The sequence below is a fragment of the Epinephelus moara genome, chromosome 23 (assembly GCF_006386435.1).
Source record: "Epinephelus moara isolate mb chromosome 23, YSFRI_EMoa_1.0, whole genome shotgun sequence".
Taxonomy (NCBI): Eukaryota; Metazoa; Chordata; class Actinopteri; order Perciformes; family Serranidae; genus Epinephelus; species Epinephelus moara.
The window spans coordinates 2,118,061-2,133,404 of NC_065528.1; the positions used below are offsets into that span (position 1 = coordinate 2,118,061).

At 40.9% G+C, this 15,344-nt stretch overlaps 1 protein-coding gene across 5 annotated transcripts in view; it reads right to left on the reverse strand.

The window, feature by feature from the left end:
• mkln1 (muskelin 1, intracellular mediator containing kelch motifs) overlaps window positions 1-15,344 on the reverse strand; it is a 100,942-nt gene that overhangs the window by 71,176 nt on the left and 14,422 nt on the right. For 4 of the 5 annotated variants that reach the window (XM_050036063.1, XM_050036067.1, XM_050036068.1 and 1 more), the window contains exons 4-8: window positions 10,559-10,647; window positions 10,314-10,423; window positions 4,493-4,685; window positions 3,088-3,204; window positions 2,794-2,859 (exon numbers count right to left, since the gene is read on the reverse strand). In XM_050036063.1, the coding sequence (XP_049892020.1) occupies window positions 2,794-2,859; window positions 3,088-3,204; window positions 4,493-4,685; window positions 10,314-10,423; window positions 10,559-10,647 (575 nt within the window). The remainder of the gene's footprint in view (window positions 1-2,793; window positions 2,860-3,087; window positions 3,205-4,492; window positions 4,686-10,313; window positions 10,424-10,558; window positions 10,648-15,344) is intronic. The other variant, XM_050036064.1, reaches the window with a different exon arrangement.

Below are 15,344 nucleotides of genomic sequence, written 5' to 3' on the forward strand. Positions count from 1 at the left end.
GTCCTGTGCCAGTTTCCCAAACTTCCGACGACGATAGTTCAGAGGACGAGTCAGCAGGTGATGTCGCAGCACCGAAAAAGCCAAAGCCCTATCATTTCCGACAAGAATGGCTCACTGAATTTACGTGGTTGAGATACTGTAAAGAAAAGAAAGTGATGTCCTGCATGTACTGCTCTCAGTGCGGTCCGAAATTTGCGGGGAAAACTAAATTTGCCGACTCCACCACACACTTCAAACATGAAACGCTGGTTAAGCACAAGAACAGCATCAGGCATAAATTATGCAGGGACAGATGCAATGATGGAGCAAAAGCGCCGCTGCACACATCATTTAAGAGGCAGGGTTGTCTGTGTTTATTGCTAAATTATCAGTAATGCAGTTAATATAGACAAAATTATGAATATGTTGTGTCGATATAGATAGTGCTCCTAAATTTTGTGTTGGTGGTCCTAAAATTTTCAGTAAGGAGCACTAGTGCTCCTAGTGGAAAAAGTTAGTCTGGAGCCCTGGACAACAGGAGCAGCGGTGACGAAGACTCCGACGGAAATCATGATGCACTTCCTAGCACCAGTTGAGCTCTGTTTCACACTGGATTATAATCGTTGGTGTTATAGCCAGGACATTTAAAATAATTGTGTGGCATCAATAAAATCTACATACCTGAGATGGGAAAATGTGTTTCCTTACTTTTTTTTTTCTTACTTTTTTTCATTTCTGCCTGTTGTCGCTAATTTGCATCATATCTAAATTTATATCTATTCTATGTGCTAAGACAAATTAACAATCTCCACTTAATTTAGCATCAGCTTGAAAGCAAAAGCACATATCTTTTTTTTTTTTTTTTTTTTTTTTAAATATAATTGTAAATAAATTCAGGCCTGGTCCTAACTGCTAAGTCGGTCTTTGTTAAAGGGGAAGTTCCATTTTTTACAACCTGGACCTTATTTCTGGCATTAAATACGGTTGTTTACTCACCCAGATAAGTTTGGTGTCATTTGGAGTCCTTCGGAAGATATTTAGATCCGCGAGAGCCGCGTACATCCATATAGTGGGAATGATCGGGGCACCGTCAATGAGGCTCTAAATAACACATTATCTGCAGCGAAACTCGTTCATTTCACCAATATGTTTTTATGAATCGCTAGAGTTGCTTGTCATCATCATCCGGGTCATGTGATCATGCCACCTGCAACTCAGCTGGTCAAATCGCTGACGGCTGGTTTTAGAACATAAAGCATGTCACCCATTTCTACAACCAGTCCGCTTGTAGTGAAGATTTTACTATTTTGTACTATTAATATTGTATACAGAATATCAATCTCACTCTGAGTTACTGTTATTGTTCAAGGAAATGAGAGATCATTTTCTTTAGTTTTGACTGAATATTTGAAGGCGAACTATTAGGTTGACACGTGAAACTATATCACTTATTGTTTTGCAATTCTATGTTCATAAATTAATAATATATATATATTTTTTTTTTAGTTTTTTCACTTTGTCAAGAATAGCGTTATCGCAAAAATGCCCTGAAACATCGTGGTATTATTTTAGGGCCATATCCCCCCCGCTATATAGAAGAATTTGTAAGTCATACATCATCCTCCAAGCTTGCGCAGGTGCACTGTTATAAATGTCAAACACACCGCTGCAAGCTAGTCAGTCAACTTATTTTGTATTTTACCACAGTTATGACAGCCTTAGTTATATCTCTCCGTGCAGCTGCCCTCCACCTCAGTTTAGTATGTTGTTCATTTTCATAAAGGCATTTGTAGCCTATGTGCAGTGAATGGCTGCAGTCAACACAGTGAATTGCACTAAATCCCACTGGCAGAAATAGCACAGCACACCAACTGTCTGAAATGCAGTTTCAGGATGTGCTGAAAGTTTGCACTGTCCATGTGGTCGTTTGTTCAACAAGCTTAGGGGAAAGACAAGACAGGGTTTTCATGTTTTTTAAGTTAGCTAGATAAAAAAAAGAGACTTTGGCAGAAAGCTAATGTGGTTGTTCAAAGTTTGTGGTTCTCATGTTGTCTATCAGGTCACTGATATACAGAGACAGCTGACATATTGTCTTCACTCCTGCTCCTGACTAGGCCTAAGATTTACTCCCGGTCTTGGCAAGAAGGCAGCTTAAACCTATTTAGTGCAACTATTAGGTCGGGCTTAAAGGCTGAGTTATTGACTTAGCTTAAGACCAGATGTAAGCCCTGCTGATGCAACCGGCCTCTGTTCTTTGTCAAAGTGTACAGTTAAATAATTAGTACCAATGGAGAAAATGGGGTGACAAGAAAAAAGGATTGGGACGAGACAGGACTTGAGACAAAGAAATCCTTTGAAAATCAACTTCTACTATCAACTCCTGCTACCAAAACACAGAGGTCAGTGTGTGCAGCCTGAGACAGAGCAGAGGGATGCAATGCCTTATCTCTGCTCTGCAACTAACTGCAGACACTGCATCACACACACACCCACACCCACACACACACACAATGAAGGCGTTTGTTGTTCAGATGGCCAGCAGGGCAGGACACCGCCAACAACTTTGCCAGAAAACAAACAACAACAATGGCTGCGTGTCTGAGCCAAAACAACAGTGGTGATTTATGTGCTTTTAGAAGAGAAATGCCCTCAGGACAGTGTTCTTTAGATGGGTAGGGGTGGAGAGGACGGGGAGGGAGGAGGGTAATTTGATTAATCGGTAATAGAGCTTTGCGTTCTGGGTCTGTGTGGAAGGATATGAGTCATAGCATTGACTAAACAGCCAAGTCATAACACTTGCTACTTGGATCTCACCAGTCTGGACGTCAATGACCATTTGATGTCCTCCCCTCATACCCGGCCTATTGTCATCGCCGTCACCTGCAGAGGAGAGGAAGGAGGAGACAAGGATGGTGTGAGCGTAGGAGACGGGAGATGACGCAGAAGGAAGTGAGAGAGGAGATGATATAGAATAGGTGGAGCGATGAGAGGAGCAGAGGGAGGGAGGGGAGGCATGGCTTTAGCTACGATGCCACTAAGCTTTCACAGTGTGCTGAAATGTTTGATCAACAGATTGGGAATATTTCCCACTTGAATAGATGGTCTCACTGTTCATGTCTTCTCTGTTGATTTCTTGGGCGCTTGTACCTTTGTTGCATTTGGGGATGATCTGACTCCACCTGGGCTTGTACTCCTGCTGGCTGATATACTGGTTAAATAAACCGTCTAGCAAGGAGAGAAGAGGATCAAAGATTGCAAAATCACCATTAACTCAGACAGAAAGCAGGGAGAAATAAAGGATTTGACTACAGGGATGCAAACATGTGGATAGTGAAAAGACATAGAGACCCGAAGTCAGAAAAAAATAGAATTACTACCCCATGGTCGTACGCCTCCGCACACCAGTCAAGTTCCTCTTATAGTTTACAACCATGTCTGAGAAAACATTGATGCTTCATAGACAGAAGATCTATAAAACAGCACAGTTTCAAGGCGGACACCCAAGATTAGTGTCACCAATTCAGTATCTGACTAAATGCCTCCCCTTCTGTTCCTGAGACATGACACTGAACAGTATTTTAAGCGAAACGTTATGATGTCACAATTAAGTTGACCTTTTGGATATAAAATTTCATCACTTCATATTTTATCCTAATAGACATTTGTGTGAAGTTTTGTCAAAATTATCATATGAATTTTGGCCAAAAACATATTTTGTGAGGTCACGCTGACCTTGAACTTTAATCACAAAAATCTAATCAGTTTATTCTTCAGTCCAAGTGGATGTTTGTGTCAGATTTAATGAAATTCCCAAGAATCAGACAGACAAGTTCAAAGTGACCCTGACCTTTGACCTATATCCACTAAAAAGGTATTATTTCATTCTTGCGTCTAAGTGGACATGTGCACCATATTTGAAGAAATTCCCTCAAGCCATTCTTCTCATCTTCAAGTGCAAGTGAATGTTTGTGCAAAATTTGAGGAAACTTCCGCAAGGCTTTCTTGAGATGTTGCATTAACAGAATGAGAAACAAGGTCACAATGACCTCTGACCATTGACCTATGAACACCAAAAATGAATCAGTTCATCGCTGAGTCCAAGTGGACATTTGCGCCAAATAAGATATCACGTTCACAAGGATGGGACGGACAGACAGACAACCCGAAAATATAATGCCTCCAGTCAGGCTATTGCCGGCACGGAGGCTTAGAAATAGACAGTATATTATCATATAACCATGTGATGAAGGGAGGGCGGGGCCCTATGCCCAGCTCTGTAGGAAATTCTATTTCTTCATATGTGTGTAGCAGAAATACACTGCGTTAATCGCCCACTGCTAAACAAACAAAAACCCTCTTTAGATCTGGATGATTCACACAAGTCACCCAAACTGATGTAAAAAAACGGGTCATTCACTGAAAACCCAGTTGCTTGCATCCCTGTAACAAAGTCTTAACAAAGTCGAAAAAAAGACTGAAATCATCTTTAGATCCATCAGGCTGAATACGCTACCTCTCACAGCTTTGTCAATGAGCTCCTCACAGGCGTCAAAGTCTCCTTGCAGCACCAGCCGGTCATGCAGGTGGGTGAGCATCGGGTGCTCCAGTGCTATCCGAGTCTTCTTCTGCAGCGACTCAAACGCCTCTGTGTAGTTATGTTGTCGGAAGTGCTTGAGGCAAAGGCGGATGGCTTCCTGTTCTCTGTACTGCAGGAGAACAATGGAGAGGAAATAGATATAGGCAGATGTACAGAACAGTGACACGCTCAAATCAGTCCAAAAACACAACCTCCAGCTAGGGCTGGGCAATATGACCAAAATCTCAGATCACGATATAGGTCATTTCATATCCCGATAACGATACATATCACGATATAGCACATTTTAATCCAGTGAATAAAAAGTTGTCGTGCCCACTAAGGCGGTACTCAGCACCACCTAATTTGGTCTGAATATGGGTTTTGTTGTCATTTATTGTCGCTATCTCGCTGCGTCTCTGCGGGGCTGAGCCCTCAGTGTGTGCAGCACAGCAGCCCTACCTCCAGCTGTCAGCCACATGTTTGGGGCAGTTCACTCAAAGGGGACAACAATCCCATCTCAATTTGAGTGACACTTAATAACACCAAAGGCTTGGACAACTTTTAACATACCTTTACTTACTCTTTCTCAGGTACATCTTTATTTTGATCACAATATTTACTCAACTTTATTTAAGATAAGGAGCCGTTTGTGTTTAAGGATAATTCTGGTTTACTAAAACTTGGCTCAGCTTGAGTTTCTTACACCATTAGAGTTTTTTAGCAGTCAAAGTTATTCTTACTTTTAGGAATGTTGGTCAGTACTATGAAAATGAACCTGAGTTGCACAAATCTGGATTTATGTGAAATGAAATTGTATTGTTAGCTGATTCAGGAAATTAAGGAAAATAAAATGATCAGTGGCACACTTTTTAAATAATATACTTTTAAAACTTTGGCTTGGTATCGTCTTTTCAAGTCAAAAGGCTCAAGTCCAAATAAAGTCATGAGTCATTAGTACTAAAGTCCAAGTTGCAAGACTTTTTTGATTGTTTTCAAGTTGACTCTAAGTAATCAAATTTGTCACTCGAACCTGACTCAAGCTTAAGTCACGTGACACGAGTCCACACCTCTGGTTACTGTTATTAGGGGCCGGGCAGCCTAAAGGCCCATTTATGCTCAACGTTAAATACGGATCCGGATACGGATGGAGCCTTCTGTCCGTGCTCTGCGTTCATTTCGTCCATATTTCTGCACGTTTCCATAAAGCTTACGGATATGGGCCAAATGGAGCAGTACCAACGGAAACCGTGGGGGCAGTGTTGCTGTCACTACCCAATACGTAGCTCTAGTGAGACACGAAGAAGAAATAACAATTCAATTTCTCTCATCGGCAGTACTAGAGAAAAGAATTCTCCGTCCTCCAGTCGCAATGTATTTAACGGCATCACTGACCACCGCCTCCTATAACGCTGCCTCTGTTTTTGTATTTTATGCAAGAGGTACATTATCAATATCTCCTCCACAGTCGCCATGTTTGTTTTTGAATTTGTTGTTGTCATAAACTTGACTCTGGGCTGCTCCCTGGTGGATATATTGGTTAACATCCATCCCAACGTAAAGGACGCATGGAAGTATGTGGGCAGTGACGGTAACATCGTTTGAAACGGACGTATACATTTTCATACGTAAAGGGAGCATAAATGAGCCTTAAGCTGCCAGGATCATCTTCTTCTTCTTCTTCTGCTTCTTCTGCTTCTGCTTCTGAAATCCTACTTCCCATGAGCGAAAAATCACCGAACTTTGCACAAAGGTCCAGTCCCATGCCAGATTGCCTCAGCTGCAAAAACAGGCCAATAGTCCTGATGGTGGCGCTACAGCAAGCCTCTAAAGTTCAAAATTTTGAAAATTCACAACAAATCAACCATATGTGCTACAGATTTGCAACATACACCAAAATGTAAGCCCAGTACTGAAGAAACTTTTGTACATTTAAACCTATTGCAAATTATGAAGTCCATCACTCTGTTTTTTTTTTTTCAAAAACTGTAAAACATATTAAACCTATCTCCTCCCACAATTTTTGCTCAATTGACACCAAATTTGCTACAGAGCATCTTCAGACTGTCCTACACAAACGATCCACACAGATTTTTGATTTATCGAAAATTGAGCCTGCAGTGCATCAAAATGTTTGACTGTAAACGGTATTGTAAACATATACTTGCAAATTCTTGCTAAATACATTTTCAATGTTCATTAAAAAAATGACAACATTTTGGAGTCATGGTAGATGATGTTTGGAAAATATCAGAATTTTATCTCAAAAACTGAATTTTTTTTAAAGCATTTTGAATTTCGCTTTCATGCGAACAATTGGAGTCAATGTAAAAATGGTATTTTTAAACATCAGTTTTTCACTTATGGAGCCAATAAATCATTGTTAAAAACAAATTACCAACATCTCCATGCTGTCTAGATGCAATTTGTGTATTTTCGGATTTTTGTCTTAATAACTGAATTTTTGACAGCCGTTTGAAATCTGCCTTTACACACTAACAGCTGCTGTCTTGCACACAGGTGACTGGCTTAGTCAATTTGTGAAGCTACATGTGACATTTCTGTTTGCCAATTAGCTCAGTGAGATAGAGGATGGTTCTTGGTGTTGAAGATTGTGAGTTCAAGCCTCAGCTCGTGCAACATTTCCATATGAGAAATCTACCCAAACTTTTCATAAAGGTCCAGTCCCATGCCAGATGTCCTCAACTGGAAACACAAGACAATAGTCCTGATGGTGGTGCTACGGCAAGCCTCTAAATTTCAAAACTTTGAAAATTCATAACAAATCAACCATATGTGCTACAGCTTTGGAACTTTCACTTTGAAATTTGCTTTTCCATGGCATGAATGGCTACTGTCTGGCACCCTGATGCTTGGCTTAGTCAATTTGTGAAGCCACACACAAACTGTCACTTGCCAATTAGCTCAGTGAGATAGAAGACGGACCTCAGTCTCAGAAGTTGTGAGTTTAAGCCTGAGCTAAGGCAGAAAGGACATTCTAATGTGAAAGTCCTATGTTCAGGCATCATGCTATGTGGATTAGAGACTACTAAGGTTAAAATAATTATGATCCAGGCAGTTTCGCGGAGAGACAAATACTCTTTATCAACACTTTTCCCTGTTATCTCTTGTCTCTCTTCCCTGTTTATTTGGCTTAGCTATCAGTCAATATGCAGAGTCTAACCAATAGCTACTTTTACATTTTAAAAAATGTTTTCATCTTTGTCACCATGGATAATGTTTAGCTTTAAGCTAGATCAGGTCAGTTTGTTCATAACTGCTAGCAGTTAATGTTATTCTTACTTTCTTGTTCTTGAGTTTTTTCTTTCCTTTGTATATTATGATTCTGATCACTTCAGCCACTCATCCACAATTTGAAGGGCATGCCATAATTATATGATGTAACTTCTATGTTGTGATATGCTTTGTTTTAGTGTGTGTGTATTACATTTTTCACATGGGCTTGTACATATACCACACATTCAGTGTTTTATGATGAAATAGATTATGACTTCTTATCAGTATAATGAGCTAGAAGAAGTTTTAAACATATATATACCACAGAGTTGTCTCTTGCTAATTAGCTCAGTGAGATAAGAGCATAGTCTCTTATGCTTAGAATGCCACATTTTTTTCATCTTCCTACACTCTGCTTGTTGCTCAGAATTGCCTAATTTTGCCTAAAATTGCCCGGCCCCGACCATTGCTGCGCAGCAGCTATAATTTCCTCTTTGTTTTGTTGCTATTATTTCCATATTGGTTGAAACAGGATGTAACGTTATTGTAACTGCCTCCAAAGATGGAGTGAGAGTCGCTGCTTAGCTGCCAGTGGCTGGGAGGCATAACATTAGAGAGACTGCAAGTATAACAGCATGTAGATCCAGCTGAAGAAAGAAACTTGGATTGGTGTGCAGACGTATATTTCTGTTTGATAAGGAAAACTGAAGAAGGAATAAGCCAAAACAGAGTTCTCAAACTAGTGAGTGTGACAAACTTTATGGCCCCACTGATGTATGTTGTCACCATAACAACTAACAACAACCGCCATTTTCTTTTGTACTAGTGCAAACAGTGCAATGCCCTTTCTCCTTAGGGGTGGAAGTAGCTTAGTCCATAGAGACTTGGCTTGGGAACCAGAGAGTTGTCGGTTCAAGTCCCCGTACGGAACAAATATGGAGCAAGGACTGGTACCTTAAGAGGTGTCAGTTCGCCTCCTGGGCACTGCTGAGGTGCCCTTGAGTGAGCCACTGAACCCCCTATCCAAGGCAGCCCCCTCACTCTGTCATCTCTCCATTTAATGCAAGTATAGGTCCTGTTTGTGCATGTGTGCATATTTTGGGCCTGTGTGTATATGATAACAGAGTGAAAAAAAATGATATTGTATTGTATTGATATTGTATATCTTCTTCTTCTACTCATTTTTTTCAATGGACAGCCCTAGTGAATTTGAGAAGTTTGGGTTATCTTGCTAAACGAAAATCTTTTCAAAACAAATGTCTTTTTGGTATTGATAAATGAGAAGCTATTGCACTTGCATTTAGGCCTGTCGCGATATGCGATAAGTCGGTTAATTGCATGGTAAATTAAAAGGGAGACGGTAACTTTCCAGCCACGATTAATTGCCATATTCATGTGTGTTTGTTTTCCTCGACTCTCTCCACCAAAGAGATTGGACGACAAGAGCGTTCACTGCCGTGCATCATCTGGCAGCCAGGTGAGTTGGTTCATTAGAGTAATGAAAGGAGGGAAAACTCTTGTCATTGAATGTCTTTGTCTCTGTGGGGGAGGCAGGGCTATGGGCTACACACACAGACACAATGCGATCTTCGACAAAAAAAAAAAAAAGAGAGAGAGTTGAGCATAAGAGAAAGACATGGAACTTGTTCCTAAACCAAATGCCGTGGCCCCTGTGTGGAGTATTTTGGATTTAAACCAAATGACAGAGGGGAGCCCAGTAATTTGGACGAGCCGGTATGCCGGGTTTGTTCTAAAACCATCTCAACAAAAAGAGCGAATATGACCAAGCAACATTACAACAATAATACAAACGGTCTTAAAAGCACAATATTACGCAATATTATCACTTACCGCAAAATTTGTTATCGTGAAAGGCCTATTTGCATTGGTATAAACATTAACCACAAAAAAACTCAGCCCATTTAAAACCTCTGCAATTAGAGCCATGCAGCCGTTTCTTGTGGGACTGACCCAAAACAAAGTTTTATGGCAATAAGAGGATGGATGTTTACATTTATCTTGCCTTCAGTCACCTGATGCTTGGAAAGTATAGTACAACATGAACTGGGGTCAAACTGCAATCTGTATTGATGCAGACTCAATAAATGACATGAAGGAGGTCAGATGAAGTTCATCTGGAATGGCTGAATTTAAAGGCACTGACAGTAGGAACATGGGACGACAAGTTAATAAACTCTTCTCTATTTATGTGTTTCTGTAGTGTCCTACGTAGCTTTCATTTACAATCTCTAGTTTCAAGCTAAGATACCAACTTACAAGCAGGTCAATTCAACATTTTCACACTGGTTTGATGAAAGAAAACCGTGGGTTAGATCATAGCCGTAGTTTTCCCGCTTGGGCACTTTTGTGTTGTTAAGAGACACCTCAGAGCTACATGTTGCGTTAGTTTACTTCTCCTGCCAGCTGATGAATCCATTCAGTTACAGATTGAGGCCTGCTGAATCTGAAATCCTGTCCCAGTTTACATCTCCAACCCCCAGGGCGGCCATCAGGAACTTACCTTGCTGTACCAGTTAAGGCAGGGCTGCACCACATCAGGATCTTCTATACCATGTAGCTCAATGTACCAGATGCTGAAATTAAAACTAGGACCCCAAGACATCAGAGGCACTGAGACGAAGAGCAGGAAAAGATGGAGAAAGAGGAAAACAGTGTGAAAAGACAGACATGTTCACAATGCATCTTTTTTTAGGACTAACAGAAACCACAGACACCTGAAATTATCACAGACACATCACTTCTCACCTATTTTAACAAATCTGCAGGGAAACATCTGCTCGTCAATCTTGTGCTTTAAGGTGAAAGTTTCCTTGTTGTAGTCATTCTTAAGGCCACTGGAACAGACAGAAAACAAGAATAGGATGATGAGAAATTACATTACTAGGCTGAGATTATGGCTGCAGCTATCAATTCTTTTAGTAATCTAGTATTCTATTGATTATTCTGGTGAATAATCGAGTAATCAAATAAGACATACTGCGTATTTTTATTAAATTACTTTAGATTTATTTAAGGGCAATAGTAATATATATATATAAAAGAGAAAATAATAAAAGTGTCTGAAATGAGATAAATTAGCAACAAATTTGTTATTGCTCAGTTGAACATGGTGGAACCCTCTGCAAAAAGCTGTCCAAAGTATGACTCTGCGACTTAAGAGTATAATTTTTTTTAAAATTGATATTTATTACTTGGCCTTTATAAATATCATACTTTAAGTTCCTTAAGTTTGACCGCTAGTTCAGATTCATTCACTGTGGTCAAGGGGTGCCCTACACCTGCTGACCCTACTTACTGCATGCCAAATTAATGTACCTGCTGCACTCGATCTGTGCGTTTAGGCTCCATTTTCTACTCTGTGTGTGTGTGTGTGTGTGTGTGTGTGTGTGTGTGTGTGTGTGTGTATGTGAAAGAAAAGAAATTCAAGACTTCCTGAAGATATGTACACAGCCACAGTCTCACTCTTCCTAAAACACAACAAAGATACAACACTTCCATCAAGTTACCGTCCCATCTCCCTTATCAACGCAGACAAAAAAATCATCGGCAAGGCGCTAGCCCAAGGAATAGAAAAAGTCACTGCATCCATAATCCATCCAGATCAAACCGGTTTTATTAAGCCAGACACGCATCCAGCAACACCAGCAGATTATTTAACCTAACACAGTACTCATTACTACAACATCCAGGAACCATCATAGCCACCCTTGATGGAGAAAAAGCTTTTGATAGGGTAAACTGGAAATTTCTGTTTGCCACGTTGAGGAGATTTGGCTTTAGGGAATCATTCATTATCAAAGATTCTCTACACCTCACCTTCAGCCACTGTCGTCACCAATGGACTAACATCACAATACTTCACACTGCACAGGGGGACTAGGCAGGGATGCCCACTCTCTCCCTCCCTATTCACCATTTTCATTGAGCCATTAGCAGCCGCCACCCGTCAGAGTGCCTGAATAAAAGGAATCCAAACACACACCACACATCATATATCTTCATAAAGAACAAACTGTCGAACATTTGCAGGCTGGTAAGTGACTTTAGCCCATAAAACTGGCACGGGGGGTGGCCCACCCAGCCAGAACTCGACCACAGAAGAGGAGCTGGCGCTTGATTTGAATAAAGAGAGACCACCGATGGAGGGGATCCAGGGAGGGACTGTGACAGACTCAGTACTACTGCACATGGAACACAATAAAAAATATTATACTGTCTGACTCTGGATTTCCTTGCAGTGTCTGGGGACACACTTCTACTTTTGGAGCCACCAGAAGATGATCCGGCTAGTACTGTACATTTTATTGAAATCACAGGCTTGGCATGTCCTGTTAAAAAATCTTAATACAAGTTCTCTTGGTACATGTATGGCAAGGGGAAGGCATATCTGCAGCTGTAGAATGCACATCTGCAGATGAGGAGATGGTGTCACTGGACTCCAGAAGGCTTGAGGTATCATGTCAATTTTGTGGAAATATCCTGCTTATTTAGTCCATAATGGATATGAAGTGAGTGATGTGGTGCTGAAAATGTTATGTGTGTAACAGGACCCAGGCACTGCACAACCTCAGAAGCAGCCTGGTAACATTGTAAGTATTGGCTAAAGTAAATCATTAAAGTAAATCAATACATTATGCATAGATCCTGCTGTGCTAATTGACATTTCTTTTACAGAATTCACAAACTACCAGAGCTCTATATGGAAAACATCTTGAGAGACAGATAGAGCTGGCAGAAGTAAAAATTCAAGCGGAGAAAAGAAAGCTGCAAGAAATGGAGCTTGATCTGGAAATTAAAAGAAGAACCCTTGTGAAACTGGACCTAGAAATCCAGAAATTAGAAAGTTAAGTGAGTATTTCAGTGCACACTGTAACCATATCTGTAATACAGTGTATTAATCTTTGTTACTTTTGCTTTCTATTTCAGGTCCCAAGCAGACAAAAGAGGACTGGGAAATAAAACAATTGAACTAGAAAACATTGTGGTGTCCTCCCTTTTTCATGAATGTGCGGTATACCATTGATTTGGCAAAGTGAAATTTAAAAGATAACCACACACTGTGTGCTACCAATGCCAGATAAAATGCACATATACAGCAAAAAGTAACATACAAGATCCTTTATTAAAGAGAGGCTAAATTTGTGGATTTAACCTAAGTGGAAAAATGTGCAATATATTGCTCCCTGACCAGTCTGTCATTAATGTTGTCTGGGAAGATAGGAGCATTTTCCCAGTCAACATCGACAGCCATTCAGGGAGTCCTCTCCTTTCTTAGGCCTGCAATGTTATGCAGCGCTGTGCATGCAGCAGTGATATCACATGCCATGTCCTGGGAAACCCTCAGGTGGTGCAGGCACTGAAACCGAGATTTCAGAAGGCCAAAGGTCAACTTGATTAGAGCCCTTGTTTTGCCATATGCATGGTTGTAGGCCTGCTGGTGGGGTTTGGGGGTCCGCAAGGGGAGTCAAGAGGAATGACTCACAGGCATACCCTTTGTCTCCCTGCAGCATCCAGTGGAATTCCGGCGTTAGTGTAACACAGACCATCTGTGGTACAGTGAGGGCATGGCTTCATGCTGTCTGGTGCTGTATTTTTGGACGCAGCAGCCTACGTAAGTATTTCAGTCCATCACCAGAAAAACTATGGTTGTGGTTGTTAGCAATTGTGAAACGACCTTGGGTTTCTTGAAAGGCGCTATATAAAATTGATTTATTATTATTATTATTATTATTATTATTATACCTCTCAATGAGATAGTCATCTCCAAAGGCCAATGGGTCTGACCTGTCTCAGAAGACTCTTTCACGCCTAAATGCTTGTCTGAGGATTAAAGGGATAGTTCAACATTTTGGCAAATTCCCCAATTGCCGTAATCCCTATAGTCATATGGGTAGGTACATTTCCTGTAATTATCAGTGCCTGTTGTTCTGAGATCGGTGGGGCAGAGCTGCCTGCTGCTCAGCACACAAAATGGAGGTGAACGGTATGGCCCCCTCTCTCCCTCAAAACTAATCAAATACACCATGAAATGACTCCAAAACGCTCTTGTGGACAACTTGTATCTTACACATTCACCACGCTATGAAATAATAATGTAATATTACGAGACAGAGTTGTTTTGAAGCCAAATGCACAGCCGGAACTACATTCCAGACATACAGTACTTGCTGGGCGGAGTGATTTCAAACAGCATGTTTAGTGCAGCTCACTATGACCTCAATAATAAACAAAGTAGAATCATCACTTTCTAGACAATGTCAACAATAACCGAAAATTTACCAAAAAGCTTCGGGGGAAAAATCATGGTATAGCCGTTCTACTGGATTGCATTGATTACACAGGTGTACCTAACAAAGTGGCCAGTGACTGTATGTTACATATGTTGATGGTGGGATGGGACGAGAGTACACCTCAAAATAATCAACGGATCACGGGGAGAACATGCTAACTCTCATAAATCATCACAACTCCTGAGGGAACAACAACATAAAATGTTCCCTAGCAGTCTGTTTATTCCCAACAATGAGAAGTAATGCCAGTCACTTCACTATATGCTCTGGGCAAGCACTTATCCATAACATAACCACAACAACATTTGCATTTTAGCCTTATTTACCATGCTTGGGTTGTAGGCTAATGTTACTCAACATGGAGGTAACGTTACAGCAGTGAGATTGCTGAGCAAAATACACAAGGATCACTTACCACGTCTGCTCGTTTTGTGATGCCGACAGATGGTATGACAGTATCTTTCAAGAAAAGCGTTTGAACCATTCCTGAGCTTCTGTGCTCAATCCTTTCACTGTAGTCCTCCGGTAAAAAATGGTTGGAGCAAACAAACATTTTCCGGACCATTTCCACAGGCGTGTTGGGGTCGATGTCCAGCACAAATAGCCATTTTTTCATCCTGTCCATATTTTTGGTTGGTACTACGTGAAACTTCACTCTGCTCCATGTCTTCGGCTTGTTACCGCAACCTTTTACAATACATGTGTAAACCATGATTTACAACACCACTCAACAAACTTTTCTCAAACTTTCTGGTGGGTCCAGCTGACGATACTGCAAATGCAAGGCTGCAAGCAATAACTACAGCACTGTCTCAGGTGCGCACTGTGTCACCCCACCCAGTGGTTTACTCAAGAAAGTAGTTCCGAGTATTTGCTTCATGTGTCGTAATGTTACTTAATTACACATTATTATTTCATAGCGTGGGGAATGCGCAAGCCATGTGTTGTCCACTAGAGCGTTTTGGAGTCATTTGATGGTGAGCAGCGGGCAGCTCTGCCCCACCGATCTCAGAACAGCAGGCACTGACAATTAAAGGTAATGTACCTACTCATATGACTAGGGGTGTCCCCAACTAAGAATTTTCAGTGTTTCCCATACATTCATTTATCTGTGGCGGTGCGCCACGAATAAATTATCTCCGCCACATATAGATTTTTCTGCTTTTGGCGCTGCCTGTTCGACCTCGCTCATAAACACATTATAATGGGACTCGCTGTCTGTGAATGTAGCTTGTCGTTAC